Source organism: Rattus rattus, chromosome 8 (genome assembly GCF_011064425.1).
Source record: "Rattus rattus isolate New Zealand chromosome 8, Rrattus_CSIRO_v1, whole genome shotgun sequence".
NCBI lineage: Eukaryota > Metazoa > Chordata > Mammalia > Rodentia > Muridae > Rattus > Rattus rattus.
The window spans coordinates 61,376,961-61,404,366 of record NC_046161.1 but is presented as its reverse complement, the minus strand read 5'-3'; the positions used below and the strand labels follow the sequence as shown (position 1 = coordinate 61,404,366).

The window sequence follows — 27,406 nt, the reverse complement described above, 5'->3', positions numbered from 1 at the left end:
CTGCCCTGTTCCCGGGATTCCCGGTGACTCCCACCAGGCTCTTCTGGGGACCCTGACCGCCAGGCGACGGCTCTGGGAGATGGCTAGAGACTCTCGCCCATTACCGGGCTCCTCTCCAGCGAGGTCCGGGAGCTCTTTCCCAGGCGTGCAGGTTTAGAAATAGGACGGCCTCGCCCGGCCGCGGCCTCGGAGGCTCGGGTCCCCATATATAGTCATATCCACCGTCAACTGGGAGGCCGGCAGGCGGCAGCGAATGGGCGTGAGGCCCCCGCGGGAGGAGCGAGGAGGGGGCATGGGGCGGAGGCAGGAGACTGGGAAAGGGGGAAGGAGGAACAAGCTTTTCCAAAAAAGTATTGGCTGTCCTAAGGAATGCGGTCGCCCCCCTGGGAAAGTACATATCAGGGAGCAGCAGGCGGCTCCGCGCTCGCACTCCGGCTCTGCCACCCTACGGCGCTCGCGTCTCCTCTCGCTCCTCTGCCTAAGGGCCCCTCGCCACCGCCACCATGGACGCCATCAAGAAGAAGATGCAGATGCTGAAGCTCGACAAAGAGAACGCCTTGGATCGAGCAGAGCAGGCGGAGGCTGACAAGAAGGCGGCGGAAGACCGGAGCAAGCAGGTCTGCGTCTACCCCCAACCCCCACTGCCCCAACTCCGCCTCAGTTTCTCAGTCCGGGAACCCGAACTGGCTCCCTTTCCCCATCCTATCCCCAGCACAGGATGTCCAGGGGCGCGCATTTAAAAAAAAATTAGGAGAAGAAGCTCGAGAGTTAGACGGATTCTAACTTTTCTGTCTCGTCTGAGGACGCTTGTGGCCCTTCTCTGGCTCCCACGGTCCGCGAGGTCCACTGAGCTCCGTAAAGAGGCTCTTGACTCTTAGGATTGGGGATCAGTTTTGAAAGAGGAAGGGAGAAAGGGTACAAGTTCCCGGGATGCCTGGAGGGAAGGGCGGGGGAGCCGGGCAAGGATTAAGTCCTAAGGTGTCCGAAGTTCTTTGGACCTTTTGGTTGGGGAGAGAGAGCCCTTAAGATGGGATTGAAAACTTTGAAGAGAAGAGGAGGGCTCACTGAATTATTTCCTAAGAACAAAGATGGGACAGAATGGGAGACACAGACGGAAAGCTAGCCAAACAAGGGCGTGTTTCTGCAATCCCTTAAATTGGGGACCTGAGCTTGCTGTCTTCCGCCGAGCGTGTGGTCCCGGGGTGGCGTGGGGTGGGGGGTGGGATGCGAGATGAGTCACTGAGTGGTTCCAGCTCTGGGAGAGAGATTACCTAGGGTCCCTTGAGCCCCAAAGCAGCGATCCCTTAGCCCCAGGACCCCAGCCAACCTGGCACCCGTTTGTTGTGTGTCTCACACCCGGTCCATGCCGGCCGCCCGCGCCCGCTCTCCGCTGCCCCAGCTCGAGGAGGACATCTCAGCAAAAGAGAAGCTGCTGCGGGCGTCGGAGGACGAGCGGGACCGGGTGCTGGAGGAGCTGCACAAGGCAGAGGACAGCCTCCTGGCTGCCGACGAGACCGCCGCCAAGGTACCCGGGCGCGCGGTGTGGCACTGCACACGAATGGCTAACTTTCTCTTTCTCTCTCCCTCCCTGTCTTTCCCTCTCTCTCTCTTTCCCGCTGTTCCTGTCCTTTATGGTCTACGCACCCTCAACCCGCACCTTGTGGGATCACGCTGCCTGCTGCACCCCACCCCCTTCTCCCTTCCTTCCCCCCGTACTCCACTGCCAACTCCCAGCTGGAAGATGAGCTGGTGTCACTGCAAAAGAAACTCAAGGGCACTGAAGATGAACTGGACAAATACTCCGAGGCTCTCAAAGATGCCCAGGAGAAACTGGAGCTGGCGGAGAAAAAGGCCACAGATGTAAGTGCACGCTCACACTGCCTCCCTCACCCCCTGACCGCGTGGCCGCTCTGGGGGTCACCACAGGGGCTGCAGAGCAAAGGAAGAGGGTGATCCTCCTCCTACAGGACACCTGCACACAGCCTGGCCGTGGCCCAGAGCACTGGATGCCGCCTCTGCTGCTGCGCACATTTCATTTATATTCTGTCCTTTCCCCTTTTTCTCCTCTTCTTTACCTCCTCCCCTTTGGTTGGAGGTGGGTGGGTGAGAAGCTGGGAGAACACGGCCTCTGAGATGGGGACTGCTGGAGGTGAACTTCGCCTCCTGCTGGTATAAAACCTCTGAAGTGTATGTCATCACCAAGGTCTGTACAAAACAGAATCCCTAGTGTTCTTGTTTGCCACCCCACCCCCAAAACCCCCGGTGGTTTTCGCTGATGGACCTAGTCTGAGTGGGTTCAGAGAGCCTGACCTTTAAATGGACACCCTTTTACTTCCGATGCTAAACTTGAGGGCTACAGTGACACTTGGAGGCTCTTTTTCTCACTAGGCAAGCCTTAAGACCTGCCCAGGGAAGATGATACGTGCTTGGGTCTGCAGTCTGAAGCACTAGATCCAGAAAGTACGCAGGGAGTTATATATAACTCAGTGCTTTATATGGAGTAGGGAGCTGGCTGCCCCCTGCCCGCCCCACCCCCACCTGTCAGCCCTCTGACAACCACCACTTGCGTATTTCCAAGGGGGGGGGTGATAGGCATAGATCCAGCTCCGCCAAGCACCCTCTCCACTCCAGAGCTAGCCACTTGTCTAGAAAGTCAAGCTGAGGGTCAGTTTTCCAGTGCCCTGACTCCACACCACTGCATTCCACTGGAGAAGCCAATTAAGCCTAGGGGCCCAATTAGAAAAGAATTCCTTGGGAAGCGGCTAACAATTCCAAGAATGTGTGAGTAGCAGAGACAGCTACACCCAGAGGTTGGACCCCCAGGTTCAACAGCAGTTTGTCATTTTTGGTCAGTTTATTTTTATTTATTTATTTATTTTTGGATAATGTGTAATGCAGATTGCCCGAGGACCTTGAAATCTGCACAGGCCTTTGTATCATGAAAGGCTGGAGATTTATCTAGTGCTCCTGGTAGTGAGCCACCAGACAACCAACAGTGGGATCAGACAAAAAGAAAAACTTCACTGACAATTACCTTTTCTGGAAAGGGGGTTTGGGGGAAAGCACTGGTTTAGCTAAAACCTACCTGAGTTTATAAAAAAAAAAAGAACAGCAAAAAGTTTTCACAATGCTGAGCCTGTTTTGTATAACGGGGGTCAGAAGTCTATTTCCTATGTGCTACATAGGATGTCCAGTCACCCCCAAATTCTCCTGCAGGAGGTTTTTCAGAAGGGCCGCTGATAGATCAAGGAGAGATAGTCCATATAAGGAAAGGAATTCAGAGAATTTGCAAATATCCCCAGTACCAATGGAAGCAGGAGGCAGGAAAAAAAAAAAACCCTACTATAATTCTTAAGGGGGAAAGATAATAATTGTTGTAGCTATGTAGTGGTAATCATGTCTTTAATAAGAAATCTTAGGGGGGCACTGGAATGGGGTGGGGCAGAAGTAGAAAAGAGGCTATTTAAAGTCATCTGTGGGGGCGGGGCCAGGAGGGGAGGTTCTTAGAGCCAGTTTTGGTTCTTTCTATGAGCTGGAAGACTGTCTCTAAATATGGTGTGAGCGTGTATTTCTCTGTTTCTTTTGGTTAGTGTATTGATCATCTTCCTCTGTAAAGCACTTTTAGCTCTTTTGGAGACCAGGAATGTTGAAGGAAGTTTGCAAAGACTTGTTATATTTAGAGAGCTCCTGACTCACTTGAAATAGCTAACACTTGAGGCAAAGACAGGTGTCCCCGGAGGAAAGAGGCGGGAGAGAAGTCAGCCTCTTTGCAGTGGGGACTAGTCTAGTGTCTAAAATATAATTTTTGATTATTATTACTAAAAAACACTGTCCCAATTTACCAACCTACTTTTAGAAACTATATTCCAGAAGCAGGGTCCCAGGTCCTTCCCCCCTCCCCATCCCACATACACTACAGTTTAAAAGGCTGCCTGTCACTTGGGAGCTAGTATTTATTCCCAGAAATCTGATTTGAATTTTTTTCCCCCACCTAAACAGGGCTGAGTCCTGTTAAGTGTGTGCTCTTTCCCCCAAATAACTGTGACGGCGCCGATTATTTACAGGATGTGAGTCTCCATCCCTCCAGGTCTTCTTCCTAATGTAGTGACTCAGGCTTACCTAAGCTCAGGTTTTCCCTTGAGTGAGTCACACCACGATCTCTTCAGATGCTACCCAGCCACATTGTTTCCTAAATAACCGAGGGCTTCTAACCTGTAGCTACACCTAACTGCCCACAGCTCTTCTATAGGGACATCAGCATGAAAACACTCTCTCCAGAAACTGACTTCCTAGGGGGGTTGAAAAGGAAGACATTAAATTATTAAGGCGGCTGCTTACTGCATCGGCAAGTGGCCGGTATATTCCCTCGCTGCCCTTGGAGGGTTGCAGATGCCCTATGTGGGCATCCTCAAGGTTGGAGGTAGATGGTCTGTGAGCTCTGGGGAGGATCTGTTACCACCACCGCTTCGCAGACCGGCTGCTTGGAAACCAAGCAAGCGGCTCCACCTACAGGACTCCAGGGACCTAGCTGGAGATCACAGGCTTTGCTTCTGCAGCGGAGACCAGAGGCGACTAGGAATTCCAGAGGTGTTCCAGCTTTGGAAGATAAGTGAGGCAGGCTGTTTTCTTTTCTACCTTTGTTTCCATTCTCCACCTCCCACATTTAAACAAGTCCAGGACTGACTCTTTGACAAAGGTGTAGGATTAAAAAGCTCGGAGACTTGACAGGCTTTAAAAAACATAGCGCAAGAAGGAATGAGAGAGGTGGGTTCTTACAGATTGTGTCCATGTGGCTTTCCAGCTGGTAACCAGAGGTTCTGTCACAGGTTTTTGTGGTCTTGCAGACCCGGGTTCCTCAGATTCCAGATATCAGGCTGAATTGCCTGAAGTTGCACAGTTCGTTATGGGGTACAGACAAACTCTTATGGTAGTGTTTAATTACATAGTTTGAGTTCTTAAATAGGTGAGGCATATGTAAATGTTTTATATCATCTGATAACTTCAACAGCCCTGTGAAGAGTCCTATACTATTATACTCGCTTTTAAGAGAGGAAATCCCTGAGAAGTCATTTGTCCAAAGGCACACAGCCAGCAGAGACTTAAGAGCCAGATTGAAACCTTAAAAAAGATGTATTTAGAACAGAAGATTTAACCACTACGCTTTGCCAGCTAGTAGTTTACACTTGATGAGATAGTTTGGGTGTTGGGATTCTTGTAGTGAGGATCTTGTGTTCTGTGGTTCTTCACAAGTATCTTTAGGATATTCCTATTTCAGGCTCCGAGTTCCTTGTTCAGACTCTGGGAAATCGGGATTACAGAGCGCTCCGAGCGGCCAGGAGTTGCCAATGCCTTTAGTATTCGGAATGATGGCGTTCTTTACAACTCAAGAGTTTAGGGAACATTCAAGGTCTAGGTTCCTACCCTTACTCAGCTTCAGGGGACTCGGGATTTCAGAGCGCTCCAAATGGCCAGCAGGAGTCGCCATAGGCTTTAGCATCCAGTTCCTCTACTTGGAGTCACCCAGGCTCCGCGGAATGGATGCAAACGCCCTCCTGCGGTAGCCTCGCTCTAGGCAAAGCAGCCCAGAGCCAGCTATCCCCGCGCGCACGCGCAGTGGTTCCATGGGTAGCCAGTTCCCGGGTCCACCGGGCCCCGCCCGCCTGCCCGCCGCGCCCATTCCCTGCGTTCGCGCACCCGCCCGCGGCTCTCTAGTGCGGCCCTGGGGCCGTGACTTCCGGGCTGCTTCTTAGCCGCAGGGGGCGCCGGCGTTGCAAAGCCGGCCTGGGCGGGACGAACCGGACCTGGGCTCGGTAACTGCAGGAGCAGCAGCAGCAGCAGCAGTAGCAGCCGCAGAGCGCGGAGGCAGAGCACAGCCTCAGCCGCCGCCTCGCCATGGCGGGTAGCAGCTCGCTGGAGGCGGTGCGGAGAAAGATCCGGAGCCTGCAGGAGCAGGCAGATGCCGCGGAGGAGCGTGCGGGCAGCCTGCAGCGAGAGCTGGACCAGGAGCGGAAGCTGCGGGAAACCGTAAGGGATCCACCCATCACCCCGAGGCCCCCACGCCGCACCTGGCGCACCTAGGCCAACTGGCAGCCGGCTACTCAGCCCTGCCCGTCTTATCTCCTCGGTCTAAAGTAAAACCTCCAAGGGAGAGCAAGAGTGCTGTTGAGAAGGTTCTGGGGGCGAGCATGAAATGGGTCCCGGGGATGCGCACTTTGCGCTGCTGCCATTTATTAACTCACACTGTGGTTGGAAGGAGGCGTCCTTCTTTTAAAGACCAGTCCCTGGAAAGAAGCATTGGGACTTAGGGGCCTTGGGATACTGGACTTTTTTCTCTGTTGATCCTGTGTTTCCTAGAAGCTGTTTCTCTATGGAGGCTAAAGACCTTGACAGGACCAGATTCTGGTGGAAGAGCTAACTGTCATAGTTTGCAGCCCTTATAGTCTTAGGATTTTTAGCCCTCCCATGTCCCAAGTAGATATTCTTCCACAATAGATAACCCTTTGTAACGAGTTTTGGCAAAAGTTAGCCAGTGCAAAAAAAAAAAAAAAAAAAAGTCCATGGTTACTAAGTATACCTTTTGCTGGCTACCCCTCCTTGTTGAGCATAGTACTTGGCTTCCTTTCTTCTAAGGCAAATGTATCCAGCAAACAGAACAGAAACAGGGTTTCAAAGGGATATTAGACATTTGTCAGTCTTGAGCGTGTGTTTTAAAATCAAGGTATTCAAACACCTTGGGGATTTTACGAAAAATAATATGTCCAGCTGTGCTTAATATGCACAGGACTACGCTGAATTGAGTCATTCCTTTTGGCTAAGTATTTAGAATGGTTGTATGGTGTCTTGCAGAAACTCCATAGCGTGTTTTGTATAAAATATAGACAACCAGGAGAGTCTTCCTAAGAGGAAGGCCCAACTAGAGGAAGTTTAAGATAAAAATACAGATAAAGATATTTTTTAAACCAATAGACAAAAGGTAGCTTTCAGTATTTGCTTGAGAGGACTGGTTAGCAAAAGACTCCCTGTAAAGGTCTCAAGGTGGCTGGTGATGGATTAGTGCCGATCCGTGCCTGGCTAACTGCTATGAAGCAGTGAGCTAAGAGCAGGGTGCAGAGCACTGAGGCCCAGTTGGCCAGCATTTGAATCCTGGCCCATCTCCTCACTATCTGGGGACAACTATTAGAGCTTTGCATCCCTATGGGTAAACTGTGGTTAGTACATAAAGAGATCGCAGTGGGGCTTAGCACACAAGGGTAGTGCTACTTAAACCGCCCTGTTATTATCAACGTCCAGCACCGCCTTGCTTAGCATTCTTTACTGTAATTGCTTGGCAAGGGCTCCTAAAAATGACCCTACTCACTTCATTATCCATAAAATTCCTCCGTTTAGTGCTCTAAATCAACAGGTATTCTCTCAGTTTGAGGAGGGGAAGTCGGCAGGCTGGAAGGACTGGGTTGAGGAGGCATTTCCATGGAGTCCTAGTAGACTCCGAGCCTAGTGGCTGGTAGTAAAAAGTACACGTGCTATTTTTATTTTGCACTTTTTTTTTTTTTTTTTTTTTTTTTTTGGTAACAGCATTTCCAGGCTGCTTCGCTAAGGTCAGAGCTTTCATTCCTTTCGAAACCTTATGTCTTTATTTAGAGCAATTTAAATCCTTTTTAGAGAAATTTTACTGTCATTTTCCGGGAATCCTCTAGCGGGGTGATGGGTCAGGACACGATAGCATCTTAGAGCCTGAGGATGAGCGTTGGTGAGTCGCTTGCCATTGCTGGCTACTCCTGACTTTTAAAACTGGAACCTACATATGGATGAAGGTAATTTAGGTAGTTACTAGACGTATCTTAGGCTATGTGTTAAGCTAGCAGTAACAGTTTCTCTTGGCAGCAAAGATTAAGCAAAGCCATGAGCCACTGTAAAAAAAAATATTTCACCGTAGAGTTGGCCCAGGTTCAAGTACTCAGAGACTCAGACTTTTTTTTTTTTTTTTTTTTCTTTTTTTTTCGAGCTGGGGATCAACCCAGGGCCTTGTGCTTCCTAGGCAAGTGCTCTACCACTGAGCTAAATCCCCAACCCCTCAGATAGACTTAACGGACCCTACTAAGCTGGTCCCTACCTTGGAAAAAGCAGGTGTCATTTACTTCCTCCTCCTTGTTTTCCCAAGGTGTGTGGGCCCTTAAATCTTGGAATGAAATCACTCTACTTGATGTAATGCTTGACCCTGGGTCTTGTGACTGACTTAAGGGTTTGCTGGGGTGGTGGGGTGTGTGTTTAATGTAGAGAAAAAGCCAATTCTCTTTCCAGCTTTCTGGGCAGAACCTAGTCGATGAGGAGACGTAGAATTGCTTAATGGATAACTTTATTAATCATGGGAAATAACCAATTTTCAACCCCCCCCCCCAGCTCTTTCCTAAGTCTTCAGCGTTGGCAGCTTCTTCTGGAACCAGGAAACTGAGCATGCTCTGTGTTTGCCTTGGTACTTGCAGAGTGAACGTCTGTGACTGAGCATAGCCTGGGCTCCTGCTTTCCCATGCAGTCACAGCAAACGCACCTCAGTACCTTGCCCTGACTCCTCTTGCTACACAAACATGCCTCACAAATTACAGGCTTTGGCCCAGATAGAGGAGGCTGTGTTTATCTGCTCTCCATGGGAGTGCCCCTAATGCCGTCCTTGTGTGGGTTTTTTTTTTTTTTCCCTTTCTTGACCATATAAGGGCAGAAGTTTAGCTTGGCCCTAAGTCACTTTGGTCTTTCACAGCAAGCAGGGTGAAACCCTCTCTGTGTGACTACGGTTTACATGAAATAAAAGGATCTGACCTTTGATCGTTCCATGCCCTCCTCTGATTCAGTCAGGACTTTGGAAATATATTCCAGAGCATTGGTTTCCGGAGTAAAGGATTTCCTTTTTTCTGTACTGGCTATTAACATGTGAATTTCATGTAAATCTTAGGTTTTATTCATGTCTGATTCAGAATAACATTTTGCTGTGTTGGAGTGGGAACACCTTGACTTCTGCATTGTACCTTGTTGGGTAGGAGAATAGAACGTGCCTGTGTTTTCTGAAGGTAGCCACTTCCTTGTTTGGGGGCAGGGCGAGAAGGGTAGGAGTGGTGAGCCTGTAGTACTTCCTAGGTGGGAGCCGGTACTGACAGGGTCGGGGAGTGTATACATTACTAAGGATTTCACATGTGTGGTGGTTTTAGGGGCTCATAGTCTCGATACCCAAACATTTTCTTTCTGGGTAACATGCTGGGGTCCAGTAGCACTTTTGAAATAAAAGAAACTAGCAACTCCACTGGAAAGGTTTTGCTGACTGTGTTGATGTAAGGGGCCACTGTTAGAAGAAACCTAATTTAGTGCACTAAGGGGGATTTACATGCCTAGGAATAATTTGCATCTGGGGGTCCATCTTGACCCTCCCCCAAATGCCTTGTTATTTCTGTCTACTTTTAAATAACAAATGGGCATAGGACAGCGGGCTTGCACTGACAGACTGCAACGGGTACTTAAGATAACATGAGTACCGTGATAGAGACCTTCAGAAAATATCTAGAAAAGCCTCAACCAGGAGGGGGAACCCAAACCTTAAATAAAAGCTGGTAAAAGTTACAGGCCCAGAAGTCTATTGATACAATGTAATAATGAGGGCATCAGGGCATCCTGTGCATGCAGTCTTGGCAGCTGAAATACTAAGGAGGAAACAATGGGTCTAGACAACAAAGTCTCAACATGAGTGTGGGAGAGTAAGAAAGAGATGGGGCTTTAATTATGAAATCAAACTTGTCTTTTATTCTGAAAAAATCTTCAAGATTTCTACTAGACCAGCATCAAGAGAGCCCATGGAGCTAGAATACAGGGTTTCCCCTCAAGAAGGTGGTCTGTTAGTGACTCCCAGGCTCGAACCTCAAATCCTCATCCTTGAGGGTTAGAGAGCAGTGTTCCTATGTGAGCTGATGGTTGTGCGCTAGGACACTCTGCCTTTTAAATAAAGACTGAGACGATGTGCTGATTTTCTTGCACTCACTGTTCTGCTGATGATAGCCAGAGTCTGTCCAAAAATCTAAGTTACTTGGGGTCCTAGGGGTAGGAGGATGGTAGAGAACCTTCTTCTCTGGTGTCAAAGAGAACAAGACTCCAGGGGGTGAGAACTACCAGTCCTGAAGTTTCTATAGTCTCATATTTAAGAAGCCAAGGGGCTTGGGTTTCAGTCCGGCCTTGCCTTGCATTGATGGAGTGCTTCCCAACATGCCTTAGCAATAGGTCAGAGGTCCTTCCCTCCGTCTTAGTAGAGAGTTTGCTAGGCAGCTCCTGCAATTACTGTCAGCTTCTTTGGGTGGTGATAGAAGAGGAGAGGGTCTTGCCATTTGTATTGTGGCTCCTGCCCCTTCACACTGACCACCCAAATCATGATCTCTAGGCACGGGACCTGGTAGTCTCTGTTTCTATTACATGTCTTAGTGGGTTCATATGACTCCTTCGAGGTTCCCAGGTTCCATGCCAGTTCAAACAACAGGGCTTCATTCCGTAGACTATGAGTGTCCTCCAGAAGTGTTCCCTATATGTAGTGCTGCTGTATGTACCTGTCCCCCCTCTGCCAAAACTGGCCCAAAGGAACCGGCCCTTAAGCCCAGCGACTGCCTAGGCACCTCTGTGTAAGAAACCCCCTTGGCTGGTCTTGTTGGAGGACATCAGATATCCTGAGTGTCAAAGTCAGAGAGTTTAGGGTTCTAAGAAAAATGCTGTGGGAAGAGAGTGGGGGATAGTTACAAAGCAAGATTCAGCTGGACCCTGTCAAGAGCCATAGGGAAAATATGTAGAAGGGCTGGGGGCAAAGAGAAGGAAGCGTAGATCGAATGGGATGGACCCCAGGTTAGTTAGGTCAATCTTGTGTGCAGAGAAACGGGAAAAGAGCATGGGGTGCCATGGCTTCCCCTGATGCCCCGCCTGCCCCGGTGATTCAATGCTGTCTGCACATCAGCAGTCATCCTGTGAACGAGTCAGTCCTCAAATAGGCTCCAGTGTAGGGAACTTAGAATTTGATGCTACCGAAGTCTTTTTAAAATCCTGCTCAGATTTCTCTGATTTTCCAGCAGCTGCTGTAGCAAGGATATTTGCTCTAACCGTAAATGATAATCATTTTATTATATAACACTATGATAAGGAAGGTACTTTTGAACATGATCTAGACATTCTAGAGGAACCCATAGAGGTACTTCTTGGCCTTTAAAAAAAAAAAAAAATGAGTGAGATGACTTGTCTAATGGTGATGCTTTTGCAGTAACTGCCCTGATGCTGGTCAGAGTCTAACTATATATGTTAGACTACCTGGGACACTGGGTATTGGGAGGTGGCCCAGGACTTTGCACTCTGGTGTCAGAAAAGAAAGAACTGGGTTGGGGATAGGGGAGTTTGAAATCCCAATCACAATTGATTTTCTGGTTTTGTTTTTGTTTTCAGGGTGGCTTTCTGACCCCACCCCCACCTCCCTGTTTTTAAGAGGAATAGAATTTTTCCTAGGAACGAAACACATACAAGATGAGGGAATTTAACCCAACCCTGAACTATAGCCTTTATGTGAATTAATGTGTATTAATGTGTGTATATTTCCCACTAAAGAGACTAGGGAGATAGCTCCAGGTTAAAAGCACTTGCTGCTCTTGTAGAGAGCCTGAGTTCTGTTCCCAGCACCCACAACTCACAACCATTTGTAACTCCTGACTCCAGTTCTAGACCTGGAACTGACCTCCATGGGCACTTCAAGCACACATGTCCATGTGCATACATGTAGACAAAATACTAATACACATGCTATTTAAAAATTAGAAATAAATTTTCAAAAGGAATGGTTTCTCAAAGGGAGTTCTCTGTTGTTGAGAAATTGGTTATTCCTGTTTCCGCCAGCCTTCAAGGAAAAGCCCAGGCATTCATGCCCTTCCCAGCTTGGCTCAGTTACAAACTGGTTTCTGATAATGATTGACCCTGTGGACTGGTTCAGTTGTAACCGCTCCTCCTCCAATTCATTTCACACTCACCGTGGGCGGCCAGTCAGTATGTTGTAGTTTTCTCTTTGAGATAAATGTGTCGAAAATGTTTATGTATTTAAAAAAAACACCAGTCATTCATGGTGGTGGGAGATGCCCTGTTCATTGCCCTTCTCCAGATAAAACTGGTGAAGATCTTGATGAACACTGGACTGAATGGTCTCACTTCTCTTGACTCAAGGCCGTGACCATCTTTCTCTGACTGCACGTGCATTTCCTGTCCTCCCAGGAGCTTTGAAAGGTTCTGTTGTTTTAATTAGGGTGTTTTCATTGCTCAGCTCTGTAGACATGGAGCCCAGGCCTCTCTGTAGAAAGCCGATGATGTCTTGGAGTTTAAGCAACGTACAATTCAGTTAAAAAAAAAAAAAGAAAAGCCAGTGGCGTGGGCTCTAAAGTGTGTATTGCCACTGTTAGAAGATTGACTCCTAGATATCCTGAGGGCTCTTCAGCCTTTGATGAACATAGATTCAGAGTGGATGGGGATAAATAATTGCTACCTAATTAGCAGGGGCGACCTTCGCTTCCAGGGCATCTGGGATCAGCCGGGCAACAGTGAGGGAAGCATTCCCCAGGCTCAGAGCAAACGTACTTCTAACAGTGAGCAGTCAGGGCCTGCCCAAGAAAGAAACGCTTTCATTTAAACCTAAATTCCAAGTAGAAACAGTATCTGCATCGCCTTTCTCCTTAGGCCTGTGAAACTTTTCTTGTAGCAACCTTGACTTTTAAGACATTCCAAAAAGCTTAGGTCAAAAACCCTTGGGAAATTTATCTTGGCCTCGTTCCAGTGAGGCCAGTTATTTTAAAGAGGTTCCTGAAAAAGGTGGGGCAAAGGGGAAGTTTCTAGATGGTATTAGATCTCCATATGTTTTGTTGTTTTGTTTTGTTATTTATTTATTTATTTATTTATTTTTGCTTGTTTTGGTTCTTTGAATTTTTTGTTGTTGGGGTTTCGTTTTGTTTAGTTTTTCTGGTATATGTTTTTTTAAACTGGATTTTTTAAAGCATTCAGTTTCGTTATAAGGCTCCTTTGAGAAGTAACTCAGAGAAAGGACAGTATGATGAAACTCTGCATTCTATATTCTGATCATCCTCCTGCTGGTGACTCCTGGATGAACTGGATGAGACTGGATGTCTCTATCCACGCCTCTAGCTGTCAGTGAGCTGTGAGGAAACTCCCCTGTCGACCAGCAGCTGAAGGAGCCGTGTGAGCATGTTGCGGATGGCCCGCCGTCTCCTGAGTGTTGTTTCTGCTGTGTATTTCCAAGCATGATGCTCCTGCGTGAGCACTTGAGTTGGTCAGGGCTTGTCGTAACTGGAAGGTAGCTCACACCAGGGCCCAGACTTCCTGTCTGGAGCCAGCACTTCAGTCCTGGCCAGTTCCTGAAGGTACCACCCTCACTTTCTCCCCAGCTCTGAGTGTCTTTCATCCTCTGCCTAGGCTGAAGCTGACGTAGCATCTCTGAACAGGCGCATCCAGCTGGTTGAGGAGGAGTTGGATCGCGCTCAGGAGCGCCTGGCCACAGCGCTGCAGAAGCTGGAGGAGGCTGAGAAGGCTGCAGATGAGAGCGAGAGGTAAGACTACGCCATCCAGCTCCGGTGTGTGCGCACACCGACACACACACATATACACACCAAGGGAGCTGGAGAGATGGCTTAGCACTTAGTACTGACTGCTCTCCTACAGACCCTGGTCTGAGTGCCAGCCCCCACATGGTAGCTCACAACTGTCCATAACTCCAGTTCCAGGGTGTCTGATGTCCTCTTCTGGCTTCTGTGGGCACCAGGCATACATGTGATACACAGACATACATAAACATAAAAAGATAAAATATATTTACCAAGATGTCCCAGACCCAGGAGAAAGAGCCATGGTAGTCAAACAGGTAGGAAAAAAAAAACACATAGATAAAGCAGATAAATGATATGTTTTAGATTTTGGGATGCAGCTCATCCTGGTGGGCAAGCTAGTTATGACAGAAACACGAGGCAGCTGGTCACACTGGGTCTGGCAAGGAGTGGTAGCCAGTGCTTGGCCAGTTTTCTCCCTTTTGTTGAGTCAGGGACTCTAGCCTGTGGAATGGTACTGCCCACAATTAGAGTGGGTCTCCCCACCCTCACTAGCCCAGTCTTGAAGATCCCGTGCTGACGCGTCTGGAGGTCTGTTTATTGATGATTCTAGATCTTGTCCACAGTCTGTTTTAATCACCACACCATACAACTAACCTCACTCATTCTGCGAGGCTTTTTTTTTTTCCCTCTGTACTCTGTCGTGCAAGCCACAAAGTGTGGGACATCATGAGACTAGAGAGAGCATTCTGTTAGGTGAGGGGTAGCATAGCAGAATGCACCCAGAACAGTGCAAGCATGCTGTATTCCTGCTGGAAGCTGGGCGGGCGAGGGTCCATTTCTCCACCACTCCTTCGAAGTGAGCCTCTGCTCCTTGGCACCAGGTATGAAAAGTCGCTGCAGACGTTAGGGCTAAGCAAGTTTGTTAGCTAAAGCTTTCGGCTTAATATTAACTACCACTTACTTTTTCTTTACTTGCCAAGAGCTCAGGGATTCTTTAAGGTGACTAATTGTGTCTTAGTATGTCAAATAGCAGTAGTCTTGTGAATGACTTCTTCCTGCTACTGAACTTTTAAAGGCAGTCTGGCAGCACAAGACTGGAGGAAAAGGAACGTTGACTATGACGCCCTCTTCTGGCATCTGAGGGTACTGCATGCCCATGGTGTGTATACATACATGCAGGCAAACCCTCAACAGACACCAAATAAAAATCAATGTCTTTTAAAAAATAACTCTTTGCTAGAACTGCTCACGTAAAATTTGCCAAGTGAAACCCCATTTATGGTTTGCCTATGCTGTAAATCTGTAAACTCTAGATCAGTTAACATTTTCTGAACTGTAACACCATGCCATAACATCCAGTGTCAGCACCTGTTCACCTGTCTCTCTCTCTCTGTCTCTCTCTCTCTTCCTTTTTTTTCCACCTGCTAGACAGGGTTTTTCTGTGTAGCTTTGGTGTCCTGGAACTCTTATGTAGACCAGGCTGGCATCTAACTCAGAGATCCACCTGCCTCTGCCTCTGCCTCTGCCCTGCCTCTGCCTCTGCCTCTCTGCCTCTGCCTCTGCCTCTGCCTCTGCCTCTGCCTCTGCCTCTGCCTCTGCCTCTGCCTCTGCCTCTGCCTCTGCCTCTGCCTCTGCTTCCTGAGTGCTGGGCTTAAAGGCAGTGCCACCACACCCAGCTCTTCATCCATTTCAATCTACGGTTTCCCTCAGGAAAGGGAGGAGGTGGAGAATCTCTATTTAACAAATAAAGCATGTTAACTTCCCTCATTTCCATGCCTCCCAGATTCACACGCCATCCTGACACCTAAGACTAGGAAGTTTCTCCAGGACTCAGAGATCTCATTCACAACAAACAGAGGGAAATGTGTGTCTGGTCTGGAAAATCATGCCTGTCTTTGGAGAATAAACAGCCCTCTGCTCTCCTGTGGTCGGCCTTCAGTCTAAAATGCCTCACGTCCCACAGCAGCGATCTCCTCTCCATCTTGGGTCTTCCTGTTTGTCTTATCTTTCCAGAGGCATGAAAGTCATTGAAAGCCGAGCCCAAAAAGATGAAGAAAAGATGGAGATTCAGGAGATCCAGCTGAAAGAGGCCAAGCACATTGCTGAAGATGCTGACCGAAAGTATGAAGAGGTCAGTTTCTGGGGCCCAGAGCCTCACCAAACCCCAGCTGCGAGTGGGGTGCTATCTGGGTCCCTGGGTGGAGCAGTCAGCTTCCCGGATAGAAGTGGGTGGTTCTGAGAAGCAGGATTCTTTCACCTGCAGGAACTGGTTCTTACTGTGATAACCCAGCCAGCCATCTGCACTGGGAAAGATCTATACTCCCCCACACCCTAAAGGCTGGGACAGAACATCTTTAGCTAGGAGAAGTGGGCCCTTAGGAGAGCTGTCCTATTGTCATGGTATAGATGTTTCAGTCCAGGCATCGTAGAGAACATAGACCCCACAGCTCCTTGGGAGACTCAGAGAGGCTTCTCCAGGGTGGTACAAATCCTGTTAGCACAGGCTCTGTAGTAAAGGGGTCCCTGGTATTGTCCACATGAACAACCTGATAAAAGCCAAAATGGCTGTAGGTTCCAGTTGGTTCCTTTGTTTTTTATGCTTTTTTTTTTTTTTTTTAATTTATTTGTTTGGTTTTGGTTTTGGTTTGGTTTGGGGTTTTTTGTTTGTTTGTTTGTTTTCTTTTCTGCATTTCCTCGTGGTTGCTTGAAACTGCCCAGTGGAGTTGGGCTGCCTTGGAGGAGCTTCTCTGTTTCATATCTGACTGTAGATTTGACCTTCCAGGCATCGCACTGGCTCCTGCCTTCAGCAGTGCGGATCTCTGCATGGTGCAGTCCTTGGGTTTATTTGTGGTGCTCTCTCGGCAGCCCCTTCCTTTCAGTCTAAAATGCCTCCTCATGTCTTGTCATCCTGCTATTTTTAAGACTGCCGATTTTATATTTCTCTCATTCCAAGAATTGGCCTGGGTGCTTTGTAATTATCTAGACTCCACCTAGGAAGAGCTAACCATTCTGTCTCAGTAAGAGGGGCCGTGGTCTCTCTGCCAGTGTGCCAAGTGGGAGCTGCCTGTCTTTACCCTAGGGAAGGAGTAGCATCCCATTTGCAGACAAGAATCCCTAGGGCCGATGCATATAATTTCTATAACCACCCCCTACACGGAGTGTGCCAAACCCATAGTGTGTCTGCTGTGCTTGCCCCGCTGCAGGTGGCCCGTAAGCTGGTCATCATCGAGAGCGATCTGGAGCGTGCGGAGGAGAGGGCTGAGCTCTCGGAAGGGTAAGCGGGCCCGTTGTCACCATGTGTGTGGGGGCGCTGCAGAGCAGCTGACTAAACGGCATGACCTTCTGGCAGCTGCACATTGACCTACCTCAGCTCCAGGCTCCTTGGGCGCTCGGTGTAATGTGGATGCGCCTTGAGCGTGGAACACGGAGGAACCACGTGGGGTGTCTGTGAATGCGTGTGGCACTTGCATGCCTTACCTGCACTGATTTTGTGAATGGCCTTGTGCATTTCCTGTGTCCACTAACAGCCAAGTTCGACAGCTGGAAGAACAGTTAAGAATAATGGATCAGACCTTGAAAGCATTAATGGCTGCAGAGGATAAGGTACTGATGGCTCACGTGTAGTCTCTAGGTTTAACCGCATCCCAGACAGCTTCGAGCTTCCAATGCCTACTGGTCGGTTTGGTGTAATGACTGTACCTTCACTACACCGTCTGCTACTTACATCTCGCTTCCAGTGCTTTCTCTTGGTCCTTTATGCTCTTCGTTTTCCCCTTCGTAAATACTCCGAGGGGCGGCCAGTAAGAAGCCAAAATATCACACCTAGGAGATTCTGGATTTGGTCTCTCTGCCCCTCCACTAATGGAAGGCAGAGCCCAAGGCGAAAAGCAAGCGCTTCCCTCCTGGTGGTTTGGCTCCTTTAAGGCGGCCCTCCGGCTCTAGGACTCCGTTTTCACTTTTCCCATCCCTCTCCTTTTTTTCTCTTCTCGTCCCTTGGGCTTCTCCCACCCTTTCTGCTTCTGATCGAAAACATTAGCAAATGTGCCGAGCTTGAAGAAGAATTGAAAACGGTGACGAACAACTTGAAGTCACTGGAGGCTCAGGCTGAGAAGGTAGGCCAGGAGCATGGAGTGGGGAAGACATCTTTTTAAAAGCTGCTCAAAAGAGGCCCTGGTGGTGACAGTAACCGTGCAGGAGGCATTTTTAGCAAGGGACAACATTTTTTGAGACGATTTTCTAATGGTTATTGGCTAGTAGGATTTGTTTTTTGTTTTGTTTTAAGTGTTAGCAGAGAGACTATATCTTATGTTGGGTAAATCACCAATTTAATTTAAACAAAGTGCCAAGTGGATAAGTTATCTCCTTATCCCATGTAAAGCAATAGGCAAGAAAGCAGAGAATGTATTGTAGTGTGTCATGTGATACCCGGGGTTCTGTTACCTGCTAGGAGATCCCAACATCTGCTGGTTGGGCTGGCATGGTCCTTGGGTGTGAAGGCGTGAGTGTGAGAGCCTGACATCTGGACTGCTTTTCTAATTACAGTACTCTCAGAAAGAAGACAAGTATGAAGAGGAGATCAAGGTTCTCTCTGACAAGCTGAAGGAGGTAACGTGTGAGAGAGAGACTGGGGGAAACTGGCTGGACTGTGACTAAGGGTCAAAGCTTGTCATTTGGAGGTGCGTGGTCCAAGATGTATTCTCAGCGTTCGTGGAGTTAGCTAGCTGCTGTCATTCACAGTAGGGGCTGAACCTGACATTTCCCAGGACGCATACACTTGAGTTTTGTCCTGGTTTTCCTTACATCTGTAGCTACTGGATGGGATCCCCCTGACCTTGACTCAAATGAATTAAATCATTACAGGCTGAGACCCGGGCTGAGTTTGCAGAGAGATCAGTAACCAAATTGGAGAAAAGCATTGATGACTTAGAAGGTAAGATCTTTAATATTTTAAATTCAGTCCTATGGTTGACTATAACTCTCTTGATAAAGCAGTCATCCAATCCGAGGGCGTCCACCAGGACACGCCTGTCTGTTGTCGCACTTCCTGTCTGACTTTCCTCTGGGGTTCTCGCCTGTTAGGATGAAACTCTTGAACCCGAGTCCTCGGTTCTTGGGGCGACTTAGCTGCCAGACAGCTTCCGTCTAATTTCTTACAATTCAGAAGTGGGTCTGGGCTGCTTTTCACTGAGCGAAGTAATTATAGAAGAATGTGACTCTGGTTTTCTGTATCTCTGGCAATATCTCCTAATTGTCAGAACAGTGGAGATTTGTTTTAGACACAGCCCATCTTCCAAGTGTGACCCCTGAAGAAGGGCTTGATTTCAGTCATTCATTGGCAAAATATTCTATATTTTGAAAGGTTGGAGGGTAGGAATTAGTAAGACATTGAGTGTCAAGAATACACTTAAACATTTCTCAAAAAACAAAACAAAACAAAACCATAAAACAACAACAACAAAAGACCCACACACACCATACGTCACAGGCAGAAGGGGTTGGAGGAAAATAAATAACAAAAAGCAAGATGTGTGAGAGGAGAGAGAGCGAGCGTGTGGGTGCAGGCTTGCAGTGTGTGAGAGGAGAGAGAGCGAGCGTCGTGTCCGTGCAAGCTTACAGTGAGTAGCAGACACAAACCCAGCACCATTACAAAAGCTAAACTTCAGACAAGCCGCAGTAAAGCCCCAAACTGTGGCTGCCTTTGCTTTTCAAGCCTCTGATACTAGCAACAGTTGGCTTGAAAGGGAGGAGCATGGGAATAGTTTAAGTGCCACCAAGAAATCAATATCCCCTGGTCTGGCTTGGGCAGGAAGTGAGTGGCTTGAAGGTAGCGTCGTAGCAAAGTAAACTTGCTGCCTTTGGCTGTTTCTCCCCATAGCTTACAGCGCCGGTGGCTGGCTGCTCCAGTGTAATTAATTGACAGCTTTGTAAAAAGAAAGCTGCTCCATTGCCCATCAGGAGACAGTCTTCCGTGGGGGTCTTAGATTTAATGGCTCGTTGGGATTGCCTACCCTTGGTGTTGTGTTTTTCATATTGGGTCCTTCTTATTTTATTTTCTAATGGGTTTTTTGTTCTCTTTGTTTTTGTTTCATTTCCTTTAAAAAAAACAAAACAAAACAAAAACAAAACCGCACGCCTCCTGCATTGGCCACCCGCTGCGGCACCAACCCCTTCATGCATTGCCTTTTCCTTCCTGCCGTGTCGGGATGGCGCCTACGCCGCCCTTGCTCACCCTCCATCTCTTGATCATTCTCCATGTCCTTGCACCTCTGCCTTCCACTTCCTGCTCGTAGACGAGCTGTATGCTCAGAAACTGAAGTACAAGGCCATCAGCGAGGAGCTGGACCACGCTCTCAACGATATGACTTCCATGTAAATGTTCATGCACCCTGCCTGCTTGCACCCTCACCCTCATGCTTGTGTGATGACCTCACCGTGGCTCCCCCCTTCGTCTGTGGTCTTCATGTCTGCACCTTTTGTTGGCTTTCTTGCATAACCTAGGATAGGTTATCTTTTCCTCATTGCACTAACAAGGGCCATGCACATTCGGTCCGTGCAAACCACCTCGGCATCCTTTTATTTCGTAGAGGCAGATCTAGCTTGTTTCTGCCGAGAGATGACCTGGACTCCGAATGGGCCCTGAGTATCTCCTTTTAAAACCTTAAACCAGACTCAAGTAAAGTTAGGAAGCCATGATGCAGTGGTGCAGGAAGTTAGGAAGAAATACCGGGTTTTTGGTTCCTGGGACTCTGTGAGGTACCATATGGCCATTTTCAGTTAAAACTGGAAGTTTAAAGTCTCAGATTATTAAGGATCTGAAGAAAAGGAACTGGGCATGACCTCTCCTTCCCTCGTTATGAATTCCAGAGCAGGGCTGGGCATGGGAGCACATTCCTTTTGTCCCTCTGTGTGGAAAGCAGAGGCAGGTTTATCTCTGAGTTTGCGGCCAGACTGGTTTCTAGCAAGTTACAGACCAGCCAGGGCTGTATGGTAAGACCCTGTCTTTAAAAGAGAAAGAAAAGAATTGAATTCCAGAGCAAAAATGAATGGTCTCCCGAGGAATCAAGTCTTCTATTTGATATGTTTATATCGAATGAAAATAAAATAACCCACGGCAGGTGCTTGCCGCAGCCTATGTCAGAGAAACGAGAAATAAAACATTTATACAATATGAATTTGGAAGCTAGTGGTCCATACTTTACTTTTTTTTTTTTATTCTTTTTTTTCGGAGCTGGGGACCGAACCCAGGGCCTTGCACTTGCTAGGCAAGTGCTCTACCACTGAGCTAAATCCCCAACCCCCATACTTTTACTTTTGCGAGGCAGTAATAGTTGTTTGGGGATCCTCAAACATACAGAGCTAATTTGCATATTACTAACTATTAACATATTACATATTACTTGTGCCACTTGGGAATCTAACCCCAGGAGTGTTTCTTCTCCATTCTAATCCTACTGGGTTCCATCAAAGCTGAGAATGGCATTTCTCTAACTGTTTGGAAACATAGTAACTTTGGAGTGCTACATGTGCCTGCTGCCTTGGAGGTTCCGGAACATCCTGTAGAGGCCTCGCTGTCGCCATAGAAACAAGGGCAGGCCTCTTCTCCACAGTTAATAAAGGAAGAGTGGAATCAGCTTATCTATAGTCACAGTCCTCCAGATCAATCAAATGGCGTACTCCCCAGGGGCAACTCTTAAGAATGACGAAATGCCCCAAAAGGAGGATTTAGCTCAAACTTTGTTTTTATGTTTCTGTCTCTTCCTGAAGGCTGGCCCATGTCAGCCTTGAGCCCAGGAAGTAGTTGCTGAGGAAGGCCTCCCCCAGGTGCAGCTGGCGGTGGGTTTCACATGGCTTCCTACTTGCTTGCATGTCAAACACTGCTATCGTCTGTTTGGTTTTCTTCCTTTTTCCCTTTTCCATTGCTCCACTTTTTCTCTTTCACCTTTTATTTCACGCAGATAAGTTTCTTTGCTTCTCTCCTCCCAAGACTCCTTCATCAAGCCGGATGTCCCACCTCTCTGAGCTCTGCATCTGTCTGCTCTCCAGCTGACCCAGGTTTCTTTCTAGTGCCCACCCACCCTAGGGCCAGGCACAGACTGTGCTTTCTATTGTACAGAGGCGATCCTCCCAGTGTAAAATAAACACTGTACGCTAGTCCTGTTTGCTATTCCTCTGCTCCTTATTTATTGACATTTTTGTCTCAGCGCTCAATAAAACTACAGTTCTGCTTTGTGCATCTAAGGGTACTTTTTTTTTTTTTTTTTTTTACATTATATACCCTCAGGAGATTTTAATGCAGTAGTTCCGTGTACAACTTTTTAAAATGCTACCCACACCTGTGCCCCTCTGAGTTGTGGTTTCCTGGTGCTGGAGTGAGGCCCAGGTAGCTATAGCTTTAGGAATTGTGACAGTTCTGACATGCATTTTAGGCTCAGACCCTCCACAAGAGTAGATAGTGGGAGTCAAATCCTGGCTTGAACAGTGTTTCCAAACACTGCCAATCATGTAGTTTGGGACATGGCCCCTCTCTGTGTCTTACGGAGATGGCTCCGCCTAGCTAAGTCATGGAGGTCTGTGAAGCCATCCTGTACTCCAGGCAGCGAGAGCGTTTGCACACTGTGAGAATCTGGGATTGTAGCATTGTAGGTCATGGTTCTACCTTTTGTGGCCAAGAGATGAGTTGAAACCTTTTTTTTTTTTTCTTTTATTTTTTTTATTACACGGACACCTTCATTTTGAACACAGAAGTGACACTATAAGCATTCTAAGTATTTGAGTTGTAGTCAGTTTCAGTGTTCTTAAGCACATCCTGTATTGTGCCAATAGTGTGCCTCTGTAAGTCCAGCCCCCACCCCCACCTTGTTTAAGCTCCATTGCGGATGATTTAATGCCACCCACCAAAGAACAGTGCTTGATTTCAGTCACAAACAGCACTTCCATAACTTTTATTTCAGAACTAGGACGTTAAGACGATGTGGCCTCTAGCTTCTTGGTTCTTACATCAGCCTGGCTCTGTTCTCCAGTGTTTTAAGCACGAGTGACCCTCATCTGTCTCATGCATGGTGCTCGTTAGTCTAACAGGGCTGCAATTCCACTCTCCTCAAGCAAATCTGAGCAAACTCTGAAAATAGTCATTTACTCTGAAGTCTTCAGGGCAGAGAGATTTAAAAAACAACAACAACAACAACAACAAAAAGGGTCTGAATTAAAATATTTTAGTCAGTGGCATGGTAGACTCTAATTTCAGGATCCAGGCAGTGTCTGTCCACCAAAGACTGCAAAGGCTTCTACACTTTTCTGATTTTTCCTTTCCCTAATGCTCCTCCAGCCTCTTCCTCACCATGATTTAGGAACCTGGTTCTTCTTAAAATTCAGATGAACAGCAATGCTCTTTCCACCACAGTGGAAGCAAGATGCTTGGAGTTCTGCCAGGCATCCTGGGGTAGAAATTTCTTGGCTCTCCCAGAGAGTTCTCACACTTTCTGTGAGTGTTCACTGTGGGAGAAACGGCAGCATGAGTGGATCATAAAAGCAGATCCCAAGTGTGCAAAGAGCATAGACAGCAGGTTGAATTTATCAGGAATCTGTTTAACAGGCTTCTGGTTGAGCAAAGGCCAGCCTGTATCAGCAACTCTTCCAGGAGCCTCAGTTGGCCCAAACCAGCAGCACCGCCAGCTCTGAGACCAGAGACCTCATGACACTTGGGGTCTGTGCAGAATAATAGGAGGGTGAGCGCTTACAAACGTGTCTGGCCCCTGCCCTCAGGTCACCCCAGTCCACCGTCTTCCCAGCAGCTAGAAGGAACAAGGAACAAGGGGGTTGAGATGGGGAACGCTGAGGTGTAAGCTGAACTCCCAGTTGGCCTCTGGATTCCCTTGGGCTTCTCCAGTGTTCTTTTCTAATGGCTAAACATTTGGGTTCTGCAAATGGGGCGTCTTGTCACCTGCTCATGGTGGCAGTTTCCCATCATGATGCTGTGGGTGTAGTAATGGGGTTTCTATTGTGCAACCTCTTAAGTATGTGGGAGACACTGGAAGGTGGCAGGATATGAGAGGAGCTGAGCAGGGCGTAATCTTTGTCCTGTATAAGCTGACCATGTGTGGGAACAGAGGTGAGTGTACTCTGGTAGATATTATGTGTTTTGAGCCAACAGAGAACAGAAAGTTTCACTGGGCACTGCCTAGAGGTGATGAGAGCTGACTGGAGTTTTGAATATTCAGAAAACTTAAAGAAGAGGGAAAAAGCATGGATTGAGTGTAGTTCCTCATAGTACGTAGCAAAGTAAGGGCTAGAGCAGTTTCCCTCGCCTTCTACCACTTATGGGAGGAAGTTGACGGAACCACTCCATTTCCCAGCACTAGTACCATGGTTGACCAGTAGGCAGTGGGATTGTAGCTCTCCAAGATCATCAAGTAGACTGTCCAGGACCATAGAGTCACTGTCATTCAAAGCAGTCACATATGCCAGTTTCCCTAGAGTGTGCTAGTCTTTACCTGTCACTGGGTCTCCCCTGGATCATCAGACACAGACAGAGTCCTGTGGTGGATGGCTTTGCCACCCAAATGGATCCCATGGCAGTACATAAAGTTTGTATCACACTAGGCAAGTATGGAGGTTTGAGAGGGTTGTGTGGTTTTTTTAGGGGTTGGAGAGGTTCACAGTCCACAATGTGAAGTCAGAAGATAACTTGTAGAGTTGGTGTTTTCCTTCCACTGTGTAGAACCTGGGGATCAAACTCTTGCATCAGGCTCTGCAACAGGGACCTTTGCCCGCTGAGTCATCTTCCTGGCCCAGTTTTATTTACTCTATGCATGCCGTCAGCGCCCAACATGAATGTCATCCTCTTGAAGCACACAGATAAGCTCTGAATCAGTGTGGAGTGGAGATAATGCATGTCTGCCGTGGGGTAACACACTATCAAAGTCGGGAGAGAGTTCAGTGTTTGTATGTGCCTTGGGGTGGGGAATGAAGGTCGTGGGGAGAAAGATGGAGAGTTTTCCAAAACCTGTCCATGGAGCAGAGACGGCAGCACCAGCTCAGCAGCTCCCGAGCAGAGAGGACAGGGTTCGGGAAGAGTGTTCAGAAGTGGGCTAGTCAGGGGCTCGCCTAGAATCTCTGCTGAGCTCCCACAAGGCATGAGTGGCTGGGGCTGCCCTCCAGCCTGGCCTCAGTCCCCATATCTGTTGTCCTAAACTACACATAACTGAGTCACTGGGTGGCTTTAATGAGGTGCAAAAGGAGCATTGGTTCCTTCCTGCACCTCTTCACCTCTGCTCTACACCAAGGAAAGATTCCGGCCCCTCCTTTATTCTGCCAGACCTTGCCATGCGCCCTCAAGGGCACAGGGCAGAGGGTCTGGGGTCAGGGTACCTTGCCGCTGTCCTTTATATTGTGTTCTCAGTCTGTTAACCGTTTCTCACTGACTCTGCTAACCTCTTCCTTCTGCCTCTTCTTTTCTGCTAACCCTTGCTGACCTGCCCAGATCAACTCTACCATCAACTCGAGCAAAACCGCCGTCTAACTAACGAACTAAAGCTGGCCCTGAATGAGGATTAAAACCCTGGGCCAAGTTCTAGGAACGGAGTCCATGTTCAGAAAATCTATGACTCTCGGGGTTAAAAAATGATAACTTCTAGAGAAATGGGAAGGAAATGCATTGGCTGGAAGGCCAGCCTTGCCTATGTTTTCCTCTGTATATCTTAATTAAATCTTCAATAACCAAGAAGTTTTTATGATACATTATGTATATGGGAAAATATTTATACCAATCAATTCAGCTCTTCCTGCATCAGCAGGTCCTCTTTGAAGTGATTGATAATGAGGACTCCCCCACCACCACCACCACCCCCCAAAAAAGGAAAAAATTTTCTATTTCCTCTAAACAGCTGTGAGTCCTGCTTTAAATATCTCTTCTACATTTGTATTCCTAACATCCTCCTAACATGTATAGTGTTTGAAATGTGATCCAACGTGTACCTATGCTTGGGCAAAATAGCTTTTGAAAACAGGAGCTCGTACCACAAGTCCCTGGTTGAAAGGTATGCTTTGTTAAGTTGAATGGTGTTGGAATCTGATGATCGTGTCATGCTAATAAGTGGGATACTATAAAAAGACTAAGAGAATGTCCCTAATGAAGTGTGCATGAGATGTGTTGATATAACCATTTGCGAGCCGTAGAAATAAATCTATTTAAAAAGTGGTCAGAACCTTCCTTACATCATCTTCGTTTTCTGTGAGGTCGTGTTCTGGCACACCTACCCGATCTTTAACTGCCTGTAACTCAGAATCCTGTGCTGGTATTAACGTCTTCTTCGGTCTGTGTAACAATGCTGTACCTGTATTTGGTTTTTGACCCTCCCTTGTTCCCCGTAGCACGAAGTGGGTGAGCCTTCACCAAACACACCCTGCACGTTACGTCAGGGTGGGTTGCAGGTGTAGGTGCACCCGGGGGCCTTGTGTAGATGTGAGTGACTTCCAAAGCATGTGTAGTGCCACTCATCTGTGTGTGACTGGTGTTTGCTTACTAAATGTACAAACCACTACCGAGTGTGAAGCTCAGCCATTCATGACTCAATTTTCTGATCCCATCACAGAGAAAGTGGCACATGCCAAAGAAGAAAACCTTAGTATGCACCAGATGCTGGACCAGACTTTACTGGAGCTAAACAACATGTGAAACCCTCCTTAGCTGCGGCCACATTCTCTCGTTTCCCCCTGTTGTTTTATTTTGTCTTTAAACACATGCTTACCATGAAACCCCTTCAATGCGTTTTTTTTATATATATACCTTTACCACTGTCACTGCAACATCTGCAGAGAGCCAGCTAGGGCAGGGGGTGGGGAAAGACACACAGAAAGTCAGGGTACTTGTTATTTAAATGTGCCATTTCCCAGGTTGACATTGCCACACTTCACAGAGTTTAGGCATGCAGTTTGCTTAGCCAGTGTAGGAAGCCTCACGAAAACAAAAGGATTAACAGCCTAAGTGCCAACGGTGGGGTCATCAGGAAGACTGATGTTGGAGACAATCAGGTGCAGATTGGTGCTAATTTAAACAAAAGGACCCCTGGTGTCTTTTGTTCAATCTAATACAATTTAGACTTCTGTCCAACACTAATTTATTTTTGTCTTGAGTAGCACTGCGAGAGGATATGGGTTCCGTGTGCCCGTGTTCCTCACAGCCAAGGGTTTGAAAGGCACGCTGGTCTTGTGAGATTCCCATTCCTTCCCAGCTGACATGCTTGCGGTCCCTTCCAACTCAGTGGGGAGAGGGCTCAGTGCTGTTCGCCCCCCCTCCCAATTCTCCATGTCAGGGTAAGAGATCTAGGCACTACATATGTGATTGGTAAAGAAAAGGCATTTTCTCGAGAGTTATAACTATGTAAACATTGTATAATGATATGAAATAAAATGCACATTGTAGGACATTTTCTAAATCTGGTGGTCCTGTCGTTTGTCTGGTTTTGTTGCTGTTGTCTTGCTTTGTGAACTCAGCGCGATGGACCTGCCTGCCTCCGAGAGGTTGCTTACGCTGGTGTTCCACAGAGGCTGGGTCCCCTGGTTAGCCTCTCAGCAGTGATTTAAGTCAGAAAGCCCTTTCCACATGTCCTTTTCCATGGTCACTCCGTGGCGGAGTTCCGTGGAGTAAGAGACCTTTTATGGTGATCTGAAAAGTGCTCTGTGGACTTTTCCCTCAAGTCTTCGCTAAGTCTCGATGCATCCACACCTCCGTCCAGTGAGTGGGGGACCTGGGGTACCAAGTCTGTGGCTCTGCTTAGCTTTTGTGGAGCTTCATGATTTTTCTG

The 27,406-nt window shown here is 47.7% G+C and overlaps 1 protein-coding gene across 13 annotated transcripts; it reads left to right on the top strand.

Moving 5' to 3' along the window:
- Positions 1-346: 346 nt before the first annotated feature.
- Positions 347-27,037, top strand: Tpm1 (tropomyosin 1). Of its 13 annotated transcripts, none has more exons than XM_032911398.1 (9): positions 347-617; positions 1,735-1,860; positions 13,474-13,607; positions 15,618-15,735; positions 16,808-16,878; positions 17,641-17,716; positions 18,147-18,209; positions 18,465-18,534; positions 19,895-20,776. In XM_032911398.1, exons 1-9 carry the CDS (start codon positions 504-506, stop codon positions 19,975-19,977), a joined length of 855 nt encoding a protein of 284 aa, XP_032767289.1. In that variant the 5' UTR covers positions 347-503; the 3' UTR covers positions 19,978-20,776. The 13 variants fall into 13 exon arrangements, with proteins under 13 accessions (XP_032767289.1, XP_032767288.1, XP_032767294.1 ...); XM_032911397.1 differs by lacking the exon at positions 19,895-20,776 and adding an exon at positions 21,560-21,837 and having other exon boundaries at positions 348-617; XM_032911403.1 differs by lacking the exon at positions 19,895-20,776 and adding an exon at positions 25,084-27,037 and having other exon boundaries at positions 350-617.
- The last annotated feature ends 369 nt before the right edge of the window (positions 27,038-27,406 follow it).